General features: G+C 48.9%; 1 protein-coding gene across 1 annotated transcript in view; it reads right to left on the bottom strand.

Moving 5' to 3' along the window:
* Positions 1-283: 283 nt before the first annotated feature.
* LOC110520433 (anosmin-1) overlaps positions 284-17,175 on the bottom strand; it is a 66,498-nt gene continuing 49,606 nt past the window's right edge. The window contains exons 7-14 of the mRNA XM_021597749.3: positions 13,388-13,593; positions 12,426-12,573; positions 11,874-12,020; positions 5,754-5,842; positions 4,246-4,417; positions 3,795-4,012; positions 2,705-2,846; positions 284-2,466 (exon numbers count right to left, since the gene is read on the bottom strand). Of these exons, the coding sequence (XP_021453424.3) occupies positions 2,411-2,466; positions 2,705-2,846; positions 3,795-4,012; positions 4,246-4,417; positions 5,754-5,842; positions 11,874-12,020; positions 12,426-12,573; positions 13,388-13,593 (1,178 nt within the window). The 3' untranslated portion in view covers positions 284-2,410. The remainder of the gene's footprint in view (positions 2,467-2,704; positions 2,847-3,794; positions 4,013-4,245; positions 4,418-5,753; positions 5,843-11,873; positions 12,021-12,425; positions 12,574-13,387; positions 13,594-17,175) is intronic.

The following is a 17,175-nucleotide window of genomic DNA, read 5'->3' as shown; positions in this document are numbered from 1 at the left end:
CAATACTGTCGTCTAAAGGAGAGTATTATGTCCAGGCCATCAAACTCCGGGCATGGCTTGCTGGTAAGCTCTGAATGATCTGTTTATTTGGACTGTTTGAGTGCATGTCTCAAGCTCCTGGGTAGATCAGTGAATATGCTGTGTTGGAGTCTGGCATTATGGAATACACAGCCAACATAAGCACCAGCATCTGCCAAATAGTCTAATGTTTAGAGAATATACTCCATTTCATATTGACTCATTTCTCATAGTAATTTCAAATAAGCAGGAAAAGCATAAGGAATAGGTTAAGGATTATTTTATTACTTAACAATTTCTACAGTTTCTACCATGGAAAAATAACATGTAACATGAGACTATATTTACAATTCCATTTTTACAAAATGTCTTTACAAGATGTTTTGCCGGATCAAAAACTCGACTAAAAACACACACACACACAGACATAAATAAATAGACATTCACTGACTGTTCCACAACACATATTTCTACAGCCAATAACATACAATTCCATCATTTCCACAGTTATAATTTCATTAATAAGCATGACATATTATTCCCCATATAATTCTCTGTTAATGAAATATTGCTAACATATTAGAGGTAACACAGATGTATTTATGCCTACACAACACTCATGTTTGACATGCAAAACCTTTACAAGCATTCAAGTTGAAGCTAGTAATTCATTTACATTTTAAAATCAAATGTACTCAGTGCTTGACTTGGATGGAAATAGGTGGCAGTACTCATTTTGGGTGCTGATACTGTCTGTATTTAGGTGCAGGAGCGCCACAATACTTTTGATTCTATAAGAAGAACAGGAGCTCAAGCAGTAGAACATTTGAGGTGCCGCTACCTGCCCAAGTCAAGCACTGAATGCACTTCTACATGCAACATACTATGGGAAGTATTCTGGGTTAAACTACACTGGTTTTAGTTCCATTGTGCCTAAGGGACATTGTTTTACTTACTTGGTAAAACAAAATAAATAGGTGAATTTCAACACTCCTTTCTCAATGAATACATGATTGTGTTTTACAATTGTATGGCATTTTCCGAACTGTTATTCAAGTGTCTTCAATGTAGTTACTAGGGTTGGGTGGTATCCAGACATCCATACCGTGCTTGTGCCATCCCGGGTTTTGCGGTATAACCGGTAGTGCACAAAATGGCCGCTATTTTTAACAAATTGCTTTTTAAAAAAAAAAAATTTAAGCCCAACACATGTAGCTTACCAAAATGTTAACAAGTACTAAGAAATCCTCATATCGGATGTTAGGTAAATGCTAACGAGCGCATGTGAACATTTACTACTAAAACAGACAACCTAGCGCATAACGTTATGAAAGTAACGCAAAACGCATAAAACAAATATTAGACAGCAGGGATCCTAATCCAGGTGGGGATTGTCTCTGCTGCGGTTACCAAGAAGCTTGATCTAGCAAGCTAACGTTAGCCACTTAGCTCAAATGAACAAATTAGCAAAACCAAACTGGAAATATTTTTTTTGGCACATCTCAGATAGTTAACTTAAAAGTTATAAGATATTTAGCTGGCAAATATTACTACAGAATTTCATACAAGTGTAACTTGATCACCTCACTTAAGTTGCGCTGCAGGAGTGACGTACCTCACGAAGCTCCCATTTTGCTCGTTGTGCTTCTCTGTAAACAAACACACGTGACTGGCTCAAACAGCTGTTTTGAGAAACTAGTACCTTAAGCTTCATAATGAAACATCATCTAACAGGTGAAATTATAAACACGATCTGCTGTATCTATTACCTAGTGCACAAGTTGAATGCAGGTATTAATTTAAAAAGTACTCATATTCAAATGTATTTAAAAAAAAAAAAATGGTATTGACGGTATTGGAAAATAATACGGATAATATTTTTTATAATATTTATTTAAACCTCCCAACCCTTTTAAGTTACTAAGATATTCAAACAAAATGCTTGCATATCATGGTAAAAACAATGTTTTTTTAATCTAACAACCTTTGAGTTATTTTATCTAATGAAATTCAATTGGAATTGATAATATGCTGCTGCTTTGTAACTGGTTCTATTGGATGAAAACAGTTTGAGAACTCCTTAACCATCTCAGTCTCTGTCCCACAAAGCCTTCAGTGAAATAAAGGGAGAATGAATCAACCTGTCCTAAAGAAAAGTCCTACATAAGAGTATGTATCTGACTGTATGGTACAGAGAGCCCAGTCAGTGGGTTGAATCAGAAAGGGCTGTGAGGGGAAAGCATATTCTGTGCAGCCTGAATGTGAACCCATATCACATGGGTTGGGGTCAGAGTTCATGGTCTGCTGTGTGGTTCCACACCGAATTCCCTCCCTGGGTGAAGGTGCTGTGAGACAGATTCCGGCCAAACTGGGTCTGATGGGCCAAGGGGTTTCAATGTCTTTCTGCTGAGAGCTTCTGGTGTGGATGGTGCTGCCTGAGTCTGGGTCCTACAACACACCAAAAAAAACATGACAATATCAGTTCCTAATGAAAGTTCAGAATAATGATCAAAAGGATTATGTGATCATGTAAGAAACATGCTCATCAGATGACCTCAAAAGATGTCACTGAAGAGTCAGCTCCAATGAGCTACGTCATCTCTGTTTAAGACCACCTGCACACAGCCCGGTAGTTGACTAGAGGAGAGTAACAGTTGTGATCAGTGGTCAGTGAGCTGGTACTTACGGTGTTGCAGGACTGGTAACACACTGGGGGTCTGGAAGGTCTTGACAGAGGCAGGACCCTCCCCTCCTGACATTATCACCTGGACCTCCAGTCTGTAGTATGTGGCTGGTCGCAGGTTAGACACCACCAGCAGATTATGGTCCTGAAAGGGTTAACAGCACAAGAGAAGACAATTAACCATCGTTGGTGCCACTGTAAAAAACAATCTTTCACATGACACTCAGCATGAGAGGTATTAAGCCACTTCCAAGGACAAATTGAAACTGATAGAAAATTGCTTATTTTTCTTAAGAACCCACACTAAAGATGTGTTTTTTTTTCTCCAGTTGTAAAGGATTTTAACAGCCATGTTGTATCAACTTCAATTTGTCCTCCAAGACTGTCTGAATACCTTTCTCACATACAGACTGTTCAATGTTCACTTTGTTTGGAATTTAAGGTAGTAAACCGTTTTGTTCCCCACACAGAAGTCTAGAGTTTTAGTCCCTTCTGATGTTAACATGTTGAATTAGCTGTTGGGTAACATGGGCTATACCCCATACACCCTCTGCTCTCAATTCGGGTAAACAAAGATGCATCCTGTTTTCTCACTTTCCCTTCCTGACAAACTGAGTGTAGTTATGGGTGTTTTTATTTTCAGAGCTACAAGCAGCTCGCTGGGCGGAGAAGACAGACAGAACGTGTTGTTGATAGATTATGTAAAACCGGATGAAAGAGGAAGCAGGGAAGGTAGATGACACACAGGAGGATGAGAACTTCTAGCAGGACACGCCCCTCCTTCAGATCTCTCTCGGTTTCTCTGCTCACCAATGCTTATCTGGTTATTCATGTAAAGAGAGCAACACAGTTGTATCCTTAAAATACCTCCACTCCTGGCAGGCGTTGTATAATGAAATGCTGAAGATGGAGCTTATTCTTTAGCTCGGGAAAAAATCTATATAATTTTCCTCAAGAACATATACATTTCCCTTCCTTGCTAATATATGTCCTGGTATAACCTACTCTGAAGGGACTGCATGTAACTTTCCAAATAAGAAGTTCTGTCACAGGAACAATAGATTTACTTGAAAAGAGAATGAAACAGACTTACTGGAGGCAAGATCTGGGACTGGGAGATGATGCTGTTGGGCAGGCTGTTTTGTCGGCTCTCTTTGGTGACCTCTGCCCAGGTGACCTGAAAGCCTGTGATTCGTTGATGGGCCAGGACCCGTGACACCCGCCACAAGAAGTTGCCTGTGATGTTTCCCTCGTGGATGGAGAAGGACGCCGTCAGATTCTCTGGCTTAGCCAACACTTTGGGAACAGGGGCTGCAGAGAGAGATGGGAATAAAGATGTTGAAAAATACTGGTCTGGTGGACATGTGTTCTTGGCTAATATAAATGATATGGTGTGGTAAGAAATTAGTCACAGTAAATGTTCATAATATGAGAGGATGCCTCTTTCAACTAACATGTGGAGAGCCTTGTAGTCAGACATCATGTTAAATGAGAATCAGAGTATCAGCATAACATGAACTGGTTGTACTGGGCAGCTGACTCACCTCCCTCCCCAGGACAGGGGATGTGTTTGTGGCTCTTGTTCCTGATGGTGGCGCAGGACGGGGTGAGAAAGGTGGTGCTCTCATCCTTGGCACGCCTCTTGGACTTGAGCATGTGAACGGTGACTTTGTACTTGCAGGAGAAGAGCAGGTCCGGGAGGTTGATATAGTTCTCCTGAGCCAAGAAACACATTAAATGTTCTGAGACTTGGTGACTTTTACATGACGTCGCCCAGGTCACATCCCTGAGAACCACCACAGATAATGAAATCCAAGGAGAGGATCAGATTCCCTCCCTATGCCCTTAAACATGGCCCACATTACAGAACCACTTTGAACAGTCATGTGTTAGGGGTTAATCCACTAGTCCTCCATTCAAACTACAATGCAAAATGATATCCTTTCTATGGGTTCCAAGTGTAACACAAACAAAGGGGACACTTAACAATAACGAAGGACCAAGAGTACATTTTGGGGTAATTTGAAATGAAAATGACATGTCAACTCAATGTTAAGGAATTCTTAGCAGCATTCTAATGCCGCAGACTTGTTTCAGACATTAATTAACTATTGACCTAAAAATCACCTCCTGTGTCCCTTTATTCCAGAAAATGTGAACATTTCCTGCTGAGTGGATGGAATTAGATCTTTCATTTGTAATAATGTAGTTCTACCCTAATAGTCAATAACTCTGAGTATTCTCTCTCAAATGCAAAAACTCTGATTATGAATGAACCAAGGCGCCATGTTTGCACACAAGAGACGTAGACCAACGCTGTGCTGGAATCCTTCCCAGGAAACTATAGAAAAAGGATGTGTATATCCAAGCAACCAGAGAAGGGCTCTCTGAAGAATGTGTTGATTGCCAGGCCTATGCCATCCTAGAACAGCCCTGAGTTCAACCAGCACCACACAACCCCACCCCCACCACACTCACGCACACACACCCAGCATCCAATGTTCTCATTCCGGGGGTGCATGGTCCCCCATTACCGGAAATATTGTTTTAGTAAATGTGTTTTATTGGGCAGCGCACCACGTTTGACCACACCAACTGAGTCATAACCAAAACCACAGTTGCTGATTTGCTGCAAAGCTACACAACGGAACTGAGGCGCTGAGTGGGTCCTTTTCTTTAGACAAAATGCCTTTTCAGAATGCCAGACAATTTTAATTTTTTTTTTTTTTTTAATTTTACCTTTATTTAACCAGGCAAGTCAGTTAAGAACAAATTCTTATTTTCAATGACGGCCTGGGAACAGTGGGTTAACTGCCTGTTCAGGGGCAGAACGACAGATTTGTACCTTGTCAGCTCGGGGGTTTGAACTCACAACCTTCCGGTTACTAGTCCAACACTCTAACCACTAGGCTACCCTGCCGCCACAAGAGAGGTTGGCGGGCAATTTGCATACCACTGAGCTGCACATCAAGTCATGGGTCGACACAGCCACCGACACTTGGACTGATGAGCTTTACTTTGATAGAACGATGATTTGGGGGATGGGACTGACCTGGGTGACTGATTTCTCTGGTCCTCTGGTCTCGTTATGGCTGCAGTACTCAGGCATCCACTGGACATGGTAACGACTCACCAGAGGGTCTGGGAGGAGAAAGAGAGAGAAGGTCACTGACCTGGTGCCAAAACTACAACAAAGAATCCGATGACACAGCCATCATCAGACATGATACATGCTTGATGGATAAAATGATCTTACAATAACACCCAATCAGACTGTTTCAGTACTCTATTACTGTAACACCATCAACCTGATCTTATCAGGCATTAACAGATCCTCTGATACAGTATCTAGCATAATGCATTAAAATACGCTTCTAAAGGCTCATCTCAACATTAACGTCAACATAATAAAATAAGAAATAAAAAGCGGGGTTGAATTTGACTAAACGTGCGTACATTGAAATATTTTTGGGAAATGTGTTGTTTAACCATCTCAAAGGGAAGGGACCACTGCCGCTACCTCGCTTTCCAACTAGGGTGCCTGAATAGAGGAGCAAACTGACTTACAGGAGATTCAGCAACACTTGGAGGACAATGGAATGAAATACAACAGCTTCTTTATTGCTAAAAGTAGACACTTTTATTTAACCATCTCATCAGCGAAACATGGCATTGTAGGCCTACCCTCAGCAATGGTGAAGCGGCCCTAGTCCCGGCCCTAGTTCACTTCATTACTACATAGTAGTGCCTCATTGGCTAATCAGTTCTGTTTATGCTCCCATTGCCCTGTCATTTTACTGGAATTATTATTCATCCGGCTGTGTGCGTTCCGATGTGAAATGATACTTTTCCCATTAATAATTGAGTTATGCTGTGTTAGCCGTTGGCTGGGGCCTCGACTGCGGTCGGGAGATAGAAAGAGGACTTTGAAGGTTTCGACACGGATTTGGCACACACAGGCTCCCAGCAGTTTGGAAGCAGAAGAGAGGAATTACAGGGAAGCAGGAAATGGGAAGAAAATAAACAAGATATGGGTAGCCGGAGCTGACAGAGGGGGAGAGGTATAGAAAACAAGGAAAGGAACATGGAAAACAGGTATAGAGCTGCTTGGCAGTGTTCGATTTTTATTTCACGTTTATTTAACTAGGCAAGTCAGTTAAGAACAAATTCTTATTTTTAATGACGGCCTAGGCACAGTGGGTTAACTGCCTTGTTCAGGGGCAGAATGACAGATTTTTACCTTGTCAGCTAAGGGATTCGATCTTGCAACCTTCCGGTTACTAGTCCAACGCTCTAACCACTAGGATACCTGCCGCTCCATCAGGGCTGTGAGCGACTCTCAGTGTCTCTTCAGCCGTGCTTCTCCCCCCGCGTGTCTGTCTCCCCGTGTGCGTCTCTCTCTCTCTCTGTGTCTCTCTCTCTCTGTCTGTGTCCGTCTTGCAGCGCGCGTCTCTCTCCCCGCGTGTCTGTCTCTCTCTCTATGTCTATGTCTCTCTCTCTCTCTGCCCGTCTCTCTCTCTCTATGTCTCTCTCTGCCCGTCTCTCTCTCTGCCCGTCTCTCTCTCTATGCCCGTCTCTCTCTCTCTCTCTGCCCGTCACTCTCTCTCTCTCTGCCCGTCTCTCTCTCTCTCTCTGCCCGTCTCTCTCTCTCTCTCTGCCCGTCTCTCTCTCTCTCTGCCCCTCTCTCTCTCTCTCTCTCTGCCCGTCTCTCTCTCTCTCTCTCTGCCCGTCTCTCTCTCTGCCCGTCTCTCTCTCTATGTCTCTCTCTCTATGTCTCTCTCTCTCTCTCTCTCTCTGCATCTCTCTCTCTCCACCTCCCCCCCTCCCTCCCTCCCTCCCTGTGTCCCTCTCTCCCTCTCTGGGAGAGAGTTTGTCTCCCCGCGTCCCTCTCTCTGTGTGTCTGTCTCCCCGCGTGTTTCTCTCTCTATGTGTCCCTCTCTGTGTGTGTGTGTGTGCGCGTGTCCCTCTCTCCCTCCCTCTCTCTCTCTGGGTGTGCGTGTCCCTCTCTCGCCCTCTCTGCGTGTGCGTGTCCCTCTCTCGCCCTCTCTGCGTGCGCGTGTCCCTCTCCCCCCTCTCTGCGTGTGCGTGTCCCTCTCTGCGTGTGCGTGTCCCTCTCTCCCCCGCTCTGCGTGTGCATGCGTCTCTCTCCCTGCATGCGTCTCTCTCCCCCCGCGTGCGTCTCTCTCCCCCCGCGTGCGTCTCTCTCCCTCTCTCCCCCGCGTGCGTCTCTCCCCCCGCGTGCGTCTCTCTCCCTCTCTCCCCCCGCGTGCGTCTCTCTCCCTCTCTCCCCCCGCGTGCGTCTCTCCCTCCGCGTGCGTCTCTCTCCCTCTCTCCCCCCGCGTGCGTCTCTCTCCCTCTCTCCCCCTGCGTGTGTCTCTCTCCCTCCGCGTGCGTCTCTCTCCCTCTCTCCCCCCGCGTGCGTCTCTCTCCCCCCGCGTGCGTCTCTCTCCCTCTCTCCCCCGCGTGCGTCTCTCACCCTCTCTCCCCCGCGTGCGTCTCTCACCCTCTCTCCCCCGCGTGCGTCTCTCTCCCTCTCTCCCCCGCGTGCGTCTCTCTCCCTCTCTCCCCCGCGTGCGTCTCTCTCCCTCTCTCCCCCCGCGTGCGTCTCTCTCCCCGCGTGCGTCTCTCTCCCCGCGTGCGTCTCTCTCCCCCCGCGTGCGTCTCTCTCCCCCCGCGTGCGTCTCTCTCCCTCTCTCCCCCCGCGTGCGTCTCTCTCCCCCCGCGTGCGTCTCTCTCCCCCCGCGTACGTCTCTCTCTCCCTCTCCTCCCGCGTGCGTCTCTCTCCCCCCGCGTGCGTCTCTCTCCCTCTCTCCCCCCGCGTGCGTCTCTCTCCCCGCGCGCGTCTATCGCTCTCTCTCCCCCCTCCCTCTCTTCCCGCATGCGTCTGTGTGTGTCTCTCCCCGCGTGCGTCTGTCTCTCCCTCTCTGTGTGTCTCTCCCCGCGTGCGTCTGTGTGTCTCTCCCCGCGTGCGTCTGTGTGTCTCCCCACGTGCGTCTGTCTCTCTCTGTGTGTCTCTCCCCGCGTGCGTGCGTGTGTGTGTGTCTCTCCCCGCGTGCGTCTGTGTGTCTCCCCACGTGCGTCTGTCTCTCTCTGTGTGTCTCTCCCCGCGTGCGTGCGTGTGTGTGTGTCTCTCCCCGCGTGCGTCTGTGTGTCTCTCCCCGCAGGCGTCCCGCTTCCTCTCCCCGCGTGCGTCTGTGTGTCTCTCCCCGCGTGCGTCTGTGTGTCTCTCCCCGCGTGCGTCCCGCTCCCTCTCCCCGCGTGCGTCTGTCTCTCTCCGTGTGTCTCTCCCCGCGTGCGTCTGTGTGTCTCTCCTCGCGTGCGTCCCGCTCCCTCTCCCCGCGTGCGTCTGTCTCTCTCTGTGTGTCTCTCCCCGCGTGCGTCTGTCTCTCTCTGTGTGTCTCTCCCCGCGTGCGTCTCTCTCTCTCTGTGTGTCTCTCCCCGCGTGTCTGTGTCTCTCCCCACGTGCGTCCCGCTCCCTCTCCCCACGTGCGTCTGTGTGTCTCTCCCCGCGTGCGTCTGTGTGTCTCTCCCCGCGTGCGTCTGTGTGTCTCTCCCCGCGTGCGTCTGTGTGTCTCTCCCCGCGTGCGTCTGTGTGTCTCTCCCCGCGTGCGTCTGTCTCTCTCTGTGTGTCTCTCCCCGCGTGCGTCTGTGTGTCTCTCCCCGCGTGCGTCTGTGTGTCTCTCCCCGCGTGCGTCCCGCTCCCTCTCCCCGCGTGCGTCTGTCTCTCTCTGTGTGTCTCTCCCCGCGTGCGTCTGTCTCTCTCTGTGGGTCTCTCCCCGCGTGCGTCTGTGTGTCTCTCCCCGCGTGCGTCTGTGTGTCTCTCCCCGCGTGCGTCTGTGTGTCTCTCCCCGCGTGCGTCTGTGTGTCTCTCCCCGCGTGCGTCTGTGTGTCTCTCCCCGCGTGCGTCCCGCTCCCTCTCCCCGCGTGCATCTGTCTCTCTCTCTCTCTGTGTGTCTCTCCCTGCGTGCGTCTGTCTCTCTCTGTGTGTCTGTCTCTCTCTGTGTGTCTCTCCCCGCGTGCGTCTGTCTCTCTCTGTGTGTCTCTCCCCGCGTGCGTCTGTGTGTCTCTCCCCGCAGGCGTCCCGCTTCCTCTCCCCGCGTGCGTCTGTGTGTCTCTCCCCGCGTGCGTCTGTGTGTCTCTCCCCGCGTGCGTCTGTGTGTCTCTCCCCGCGTGCGTCTGTGTGTCTCTCCCCGCGTGCGTCTGTGTGTCTCTCCCCGCGTGCGTCTGTGTGTCTCTCCCCGCGTGCATCTGTCTCTCTCTCTCTGTGTGTCTCCCCCGCGTGCGTCTGTCTCTCTCTGTGTGTCTCCCCCCGTGTGCGTCTGTCTCTCTCTGTGTGTCTCCCCCCGCGTGCGTCTGTCTCTGTGGGTCTCTCCCGCGTGCGTCTGTGTGTCTCTCCCCGCGTGCGTCTGTGTGTCTCTCCCCGCGTGCGTCTGTGTGTCTCTCCCCGCGTGCGTCTGTGTGTCTCTCCCCGCGTGCGTCCCGCTCCCTCTCCCCGCGTGCATCTGTCTCTCTCTCTCTCTGTGTGTCTCCCCCGCGTGCGTCTGTCTCTCTCTGTCTGTCTCCCCCCGTGTGCGTCTGTCTCTCTCTGTGTGTCTCCCCCCGTGTGCGTCTGTCTCTCTCTGTGTGTCTCCCCCCGCGTGCGTCTGTCTCTGTGGGTCTCTCCCGCGTGCGTCTGTGTGTCTCTCCCCGCGTGCGTCTGTGTGTCTCTCCCCGCGTGCGTCCCGCTCCCTCTCCCCGCGTGCATCTGTCTCTCTCTCTCTCTCTGTGTGTCTCTCCCCGCGTGCATCTGTCTCTCTCTGTGTGTCTCTCCCCGTGTGCTTCTGTCTCTCTCTGTGTGTCTCTCCCCGTGTGCTTCTGTCTCTCTCTGTGTGTCTCTCCCTGCGTGCATCCCGCTCCCTCTCCCCGTGTGTCTGTCTCCCCACGTGTGCCTCTCTCCCGTCTGTCTCTCTTCCTCCCTCCCCATGTCCGTCTCCCCGTGATTCACTACATCACCATCTGAGACCAGATGTGTCACAATGTTGACCTGCCTCAAAATGAACAAGTGCAGTAATCAGCAGCGTTGAGAACCTGTCCCTCAGTTTAAAGTTCTGAATACACAGAGTCTGATGAAGAGAAACCTGATCCTAGGCTTTCAGGGACCAGGTCTCGCTCGCTCTCTCTCTCTCCAGTCCAGCTGTCTGCTTCCTCCTGTATAACCACGGTGGTCAGAGGCAGACCCAGAGCCATCCATCATCATCAATCCAGTTAGAGGCCGTGTCTGTGCCCACCACACCACCACCCTGCCAGACTAGGACAGCTGCAGTGTAATGGAGTCACCCCCCCAGGCTAAGCCATGGAGTGGGCCCAGAACCAAGTCCAAAACACTCTGGGCTGAACGTGTGCCCAAGCCAGTCACAATCACTCAGCCCTGCTAACCACTCTGGACCAGGAAGACTCTCCAGCTCTTCTCAGTTGCTCTGTGATTCAGCAGAAGGCCTCATCACCAGGCTTCTCCTCTCCCCAGACTAGGAATTTCTGCCTCCACTTTGTGGAGCTTGGCTTGGGCGATGACATATTAGCAACATAACATTGTCTAGTGAATTGGACTTGACAGGCTACCCTTGGAGCGCACCTTTCAAGGTTTTCATATTTCCACTCTGGTCTTAATCGTGGGGGCTGGCGCACAAAGTCTAAGGAGGAGTACAAAGTTTAAGGAGTCTATGGACACTTATGCAATTATTGGTCTGTAATGCTTTAAATCTTTTACGTCCTCCTGTGTGTTTCTGCAGGGTGACGTCAGGTCTTGTAAAACAAAACGGACGGTTTCAACACTAGTATGAGAGACGGCTCATATTTGCTACAGCTGTCAATAAGCTCCATCACCTCTTGTTCCCGGTGTTTATTTTTCTTCAGCTAACAGAACATCCTAAACCTCTGCTCCTCCTGGTCCACGGTAGATTCACACTCACTCACCCTGCGCTCATATTACTCCAGTCAGACACAAGGTTTCATTTAGTTGCTCAACAATATTCAACAGCATTTTTCCAGATTGAACTTAACTGAGAATCATTCATATTCCAACATGAATTAGTCAATAAAAAGATTCAGGATAACTAATGAAGGAGAAATTATGTGGCAATTACAGTAGTGTAGGAGCCAAGACCCACATTCAGAACAGGCATATGGTACATACCTCCCCGGTTCTTCCAGTAAACGCGGACCTGCAGCTGGCCGTCCTGGTAGAAGGGTGTGCCGACCTCCAGAGGGCCTGCCGGGCGCTTGACCAGGGTGGAGCCAACGGGCATGATCACTTCCTTCTCTTTCTTGGACACTGATTTCACTTGGTTGGACAAAGAGAAGAAAGGTTAAGGTCTAATTTCCAGTCCAGGTACACTCAGAAATGCTCAGAATGCAGCTTTAAGCTCTTATATGGGAAGGTTACAGTATGCTTAAACATCTGTGATCATACCAATAGTTATGCTAATAAATACTATTAAATTCATTCATAAAATCTGTATCGGACAGCATCTTGATTTATCACCAAGTCCAATGAGCTCAGCCTTGTCAATAATTCAATGCCATTTTACATTTATAGTTGAGTCATTTAGCAAACACTCTTACGCAGAGCGACTTAGTTAGTCCATTCATCTTAAGATACTGTAGCTCGGTGGGACAACCACATCTCAAATCATAGTAAGTACATTTTTCCTCAAAGTTGCTTTCAGCATGCCCCATGATGCCTTACCTGAGCCATTGTTCTGGGAGGTGGTGCTGAAGTGGAGTGACGCCTTGGAGCTCTTCAGACGCACCTGACCCCAGTAGGTGATGGCCTGCAGCTCCACCGTGTAGCTACTGTTGGTCAGAAGCCCCTCCAGATCCACCCAGCTCTGGGCCTGAAACCAGAGACACCCACACATTGTCACCCACAGAGCCAACAGAGTAGACCATAACCATGTCCCTAAATCTAGTAGACTAGAACCGTCCTAACCCAAGCCTGGTCTGTGGGAATAAGAACCATCCTTATTGGGAACACGTGTGCTGGTTTAAACCAACATGTAGAGAGATGAGACAGTGATAAGGTCTGTGTGAGGGAGCCGCATTATCCCAATCCCCTGGGGCTTCTTCACGTTGTGTTTAGGTCTAAGCATTCCTCCAGCAGCATGGGCCTGATAGGCTCCAGTTATTGACATACCACCATCAGCAGGTAGCGTTCAAAGCCCTGCAGTCCCAGAGTGGAAACCAGTAGTACATGTGTCAATAGGTATCTGGTGTCTCCCAGCTCTCACCTCCACACCACATCTGCAACTGGTTACCAACACTCATTCAGGATTCTAAGTCAGCAAAAGTGGTCAGACATTGGCGTTTTCGCTTTATTCACTATCAAAATTCTCTTCATAGCGATGATAAGCTAAGTTTCCTTTCAAAGCTTAACCAAGCGTTTAAGGCGAAATAAAGGAAAATAAAACAAATGAGGCCAGCAGTGCGCCGTGCTGCTTGAACAATAGCGTTAAGAGTTTATGTAATCAAATGCAATCTGCCTCGTGTTTTTCCATTGTGGGGCCTTTGGTTCTTATTTACATTGCAGAGAATAGGGGAGTGGGGTTTAGATGAGTCTGGTCCAACCAGGCCAGCACAGGCCCGCGGTCTCTAGCCTCCCAACCCGCTGACACATCACCCAGACAGGGGGAGAGAGGAGCCGATGCTTACCCCGTTGGTGGTCTTCCTCCTCTTCTTCTTGGATGGCACCAGGGACTTGCCAGGGACGGTCCAGCTCCAGAAGACTTTGTAGTGATGGACTGGGATGTCAGGCTCCTCGGGCAGGGTCCAATTGAGCCGGGCTGTCACCGTCCCCTCAGCACTCAGCGTCATGTTGGTGATACACAAGCTGGCTGGGCTGGGAGGGGCAGCAGGATCTGGAGAGAGACCAGGAACACAGTACTGTAAAGTAATGTCATTCACAGCAGCTCTCCTCTCTCCAGCTGTCAGAACTGTGTTTGCTTGTTCAAATCTGTAAGAGGTGTCAGAAAAGTGACAGCTGCAAGGTCTTCGTGGTGCTAATGATTGGCTTGTGATTCACAAACCGCCCCCCTCACCCAAAAAAGTTTGTTATTAATTAGAAGGGACGATCAATTAACCACAGAAATGTGTTTATCTTGATAAAAAAGCATGTCAGACATTTGGTTTAATGTGTCTAACCAGGGTACATTTGCACCAGTTATGAAAGTTAAGCAGGGCCTAGCCAGTATGATGGTGTAACGTAATTAGTCCACCACTGACAATCAGTCATGAAATGTTATGACAGGTGTCATTTCACGTTTATGACAGCGTTATGCAAGACGGAGAGCTCAGGTCAAGGGTCACCAAACACATGCTGCGCACTTTGGCTCTACCCTCACATTCCATCTACTCCTCAACTCTCCCTACTGGGGGGCATGCGTGCAAGTAAGTAAGCTGGCTGGTTTTGAGGCTGGCCAGATGGGGTCTGTCTTAGGATTTCTGGCAACTACAGTGTACAGTAAAGTATGGATGTCAGGCCGGTAGACCCAGGCAGGGCCAGGCAGTCAGAGAAAGGGGCAGGGCCAGATGCCAGACCAGAGGGAATTAGCTCTTAAGAAGATTACGGAGACTACAGCCCTGCTACAGTCAGCTCCTCTCCCCTTCCTTCCCTCTCCCACTTGAAAGTGGGTCCAGAACTAAGTCCACAACACTCTGGGCTGAACTTGTGCCCAACCCACTCGCAAGAGACTGTTTCAGAGCGAACCAGCTGTTATCCATGCTTTATAAAATATGCAGCGAGAGTTTTCTGCAAAATGCCAAAACAAAGTATGATGGTGAAAAATTGCAATCACTCCACACTGCCCTTTCCCACCTTGACAAAAGGAACACCTATATGAGAATGCTATTCATTGACTACAGCTCAGTGTTCAACACCATAGTGCCCATGAAGCTCATCACTAAGCTAAGGACCCTGGGACTAAACACCTCCCTCTGCAACTGGATCCTGGACTTCCTGACGGGCTGCCCCCAGGTTGTAAGGGTAGGCAACACCACATCTGCCACTCTGATCCTCAACACTGGGGCCCTTCAGGGGTGTGTACTTAGTCCCCTCCTGTACTCCCTGATCACCCACGACTGCGTGGCCAAACATGACACCAACACTATCATTAAGTTTGCTGACGAAAGAACAGTGGTAGGCCTGATCACTGACAACGATGAGACAGCCTATAGGGAGGTCAGAGACCTGGCAGTGTGTTGCCATGACAACAACCTTTCCCTCAATGTGAGCAAGACAAAGGAGCTGATCCTGGACTAAAGGAAAAGGCGGGCTGAACAGGCCTCCATTAACATCGACGGGGCTGTAGTGGAGCGGGTCGATAATTTCAAGTTCCTTGGTGTCCACATCACCAACGAACTATCATGGTCCAAACACACCAAGACAGTCGTGAAGAGGGCACGACAAACCTTTCCCCCCTCAGGAGACTGAAAAGATTTGGCATAGGTCCCCAGATCCTCAAATAGTTCTACAGCTGCACCTTTGAGAGCATCCTAACCGGTTGCATCACCGCCTGGTATGGCAACTGCTCGGCATCTGACCGTAAGGTGCTACAGAGGGTAGTGCGAAAGGCCCAGTACATCACCGGGGCCAAGCTTCCTGCCATCCAGGACCTATATAATAGGCAGTGTCAGAGGAAAGCCCATAAAATTGTCAGAGACTCCAGTCACCCAAGTCAGACTGTTTTCTCTGCTACCACACGACAAGCGGTACTGGAGTGTCAAGTCTAGGACCAAAAGGCTCCTTAACAGCTTCTACCCCCAAACCATTAGACTGCTGAACAATTCATCAAATGGCCACTGTCTATTTACATTGGCACCCCACCATTTGTTTTGTACACTGCTGCTACTTGCTTTTTTCACTTCACCCCTACCTACATGTACAAATTAACAAACCTGTGCCCCGCACACTGACTCGGTACCCCCTGTATATAGCCTCATTATTGTTATGTTGTGTTACTTTATTATTTTTTTACTTAAGAAAATATTTACCAAATGAACTAAACTCTTCTTGAACTGCACTGTTGGTTAAGGGCATGTAAGTAAGCATTACATGGTAAGGTCTACACTTGTTGTATTCAGCATGTGACAAATAAAGTTTGATCTGATTATCAGACTGAGCTATGTAAATAACGGAATGACAGATTCAAATCGCTCATCAAGTCCATGACAGCTCTCGACAATCCATCAACTTTGTGGGGCTGATGCGACTGATTGGAGGTCAGTTTTCAGGACTGCAGCAAAATCCTGTTTCCACCTGGTGTTTGATGTCAACAGCCTGTCAGAACACACGTTAGAATAGATTGGAAGTTTAATAGTCACGTGTACAAGGTCGCAGGTGTAATTAAAGGGTACAGTGAAAATCTTAAGCTCTGAGCACCAACAATGCAGGTCAGTGAAATAAAAAACAAGATGTAATAATTAGAAAATAACTAAATATATACATATGAACACTAACAATGGTAATGGGGGCGGGGGGAGGGCTGGAGTTGGAAAAAGGCAGAGCAGGCAGCTGACTAGTGGTGGGTATTCAGCAGCCTGATGTTCTGGGGTTAGAAGCTCTTGGCCAAGCTTCCAGTTTTTGCCATGATGCTCCTGTACTGCCCATGTCTTAGTGACGGAAGCAGGGAGAACAGGCCGTGGCTCGGGTAGGCCAGGTCTCTGATGATCTTCTTGGCATTCCTGCGACATCTGGTGTTGTAGGTGTCCTGGAGGGCAGTCAGTGTGAACCGATTGGTGCGTTCGGCTGTAGCGCCTTGCGGTCCGCGGAAGTGGAGTTAACATACCAGGCTGTGATGCAGGCCGACTGTATGCTCTCAGTGGTGCTCCTGTAGAACACGGAGGCCCCTCTTGAACAGACAACATTTCATGCCTTCTTCACAACGGTGACAGTGTGGTTTGACCATTTCAGCTGCTCGGAGATGAGTATGCCGAGGAACTCAATTTTTTACCGTTTCCATGGAGGCCCTGTCGATGAGGATGTGCCAAATCCGTAAATTTAAATATATTCATTAGGCCTTAATCTATGGATTTCACATGACTGGGCATAGGCCCACCCATTGGGGAGCCAGTCCCAGCCAATCAGAATACGTTTTCCCCCCACAAAAGTGATTTATTACAGACATAAATACTCAGTTTCATCAGCTGTCTGGGTGGCTGGTCTCAGATGATCCCGCAGGTGAAGAAGCCGGATATGGAGGTCCTGGGGTGGCATGGCCCCACGCGGTCTGCATTTGTGAAGCCGGTTGGACGAACTGTCAAATTCTCTAAAATGACTTATGGTCGAAAAACGTACATTGAATTCTCTTGCAACAGCTTTGGTGGACCTTCCAGCAGTCAGCATGCCAACATCTGTGGCATTGTGTTGTGACAAAACTGTACATTTTAGAGTGCACCTGTTTAATCATGCTGTTTAGTCAGCTTCTTGATATACCACACCTGTC

Source organism: Oncorhynchus mykiss, chromosome 3 (assembly GCF_057628025.1).
Source record: "Oncorhynchus mykiss isolate SJ-2025 chromosome 3, ASM5762802v1, whole genome shotgun sequence".
NCBI classification, from domain to species: Eukaryota; Metazoa; Chordata; class Actinopteri; order Salmoniformes; family Salmonidae; genus Oncorhynchus; species Oncorhynchus mykiss.
The sequence above is the reverse complement of the archived record's forward strand: the minus strand, read 5'-3'. Positions and strand labels throughout refer to the sequence as shown.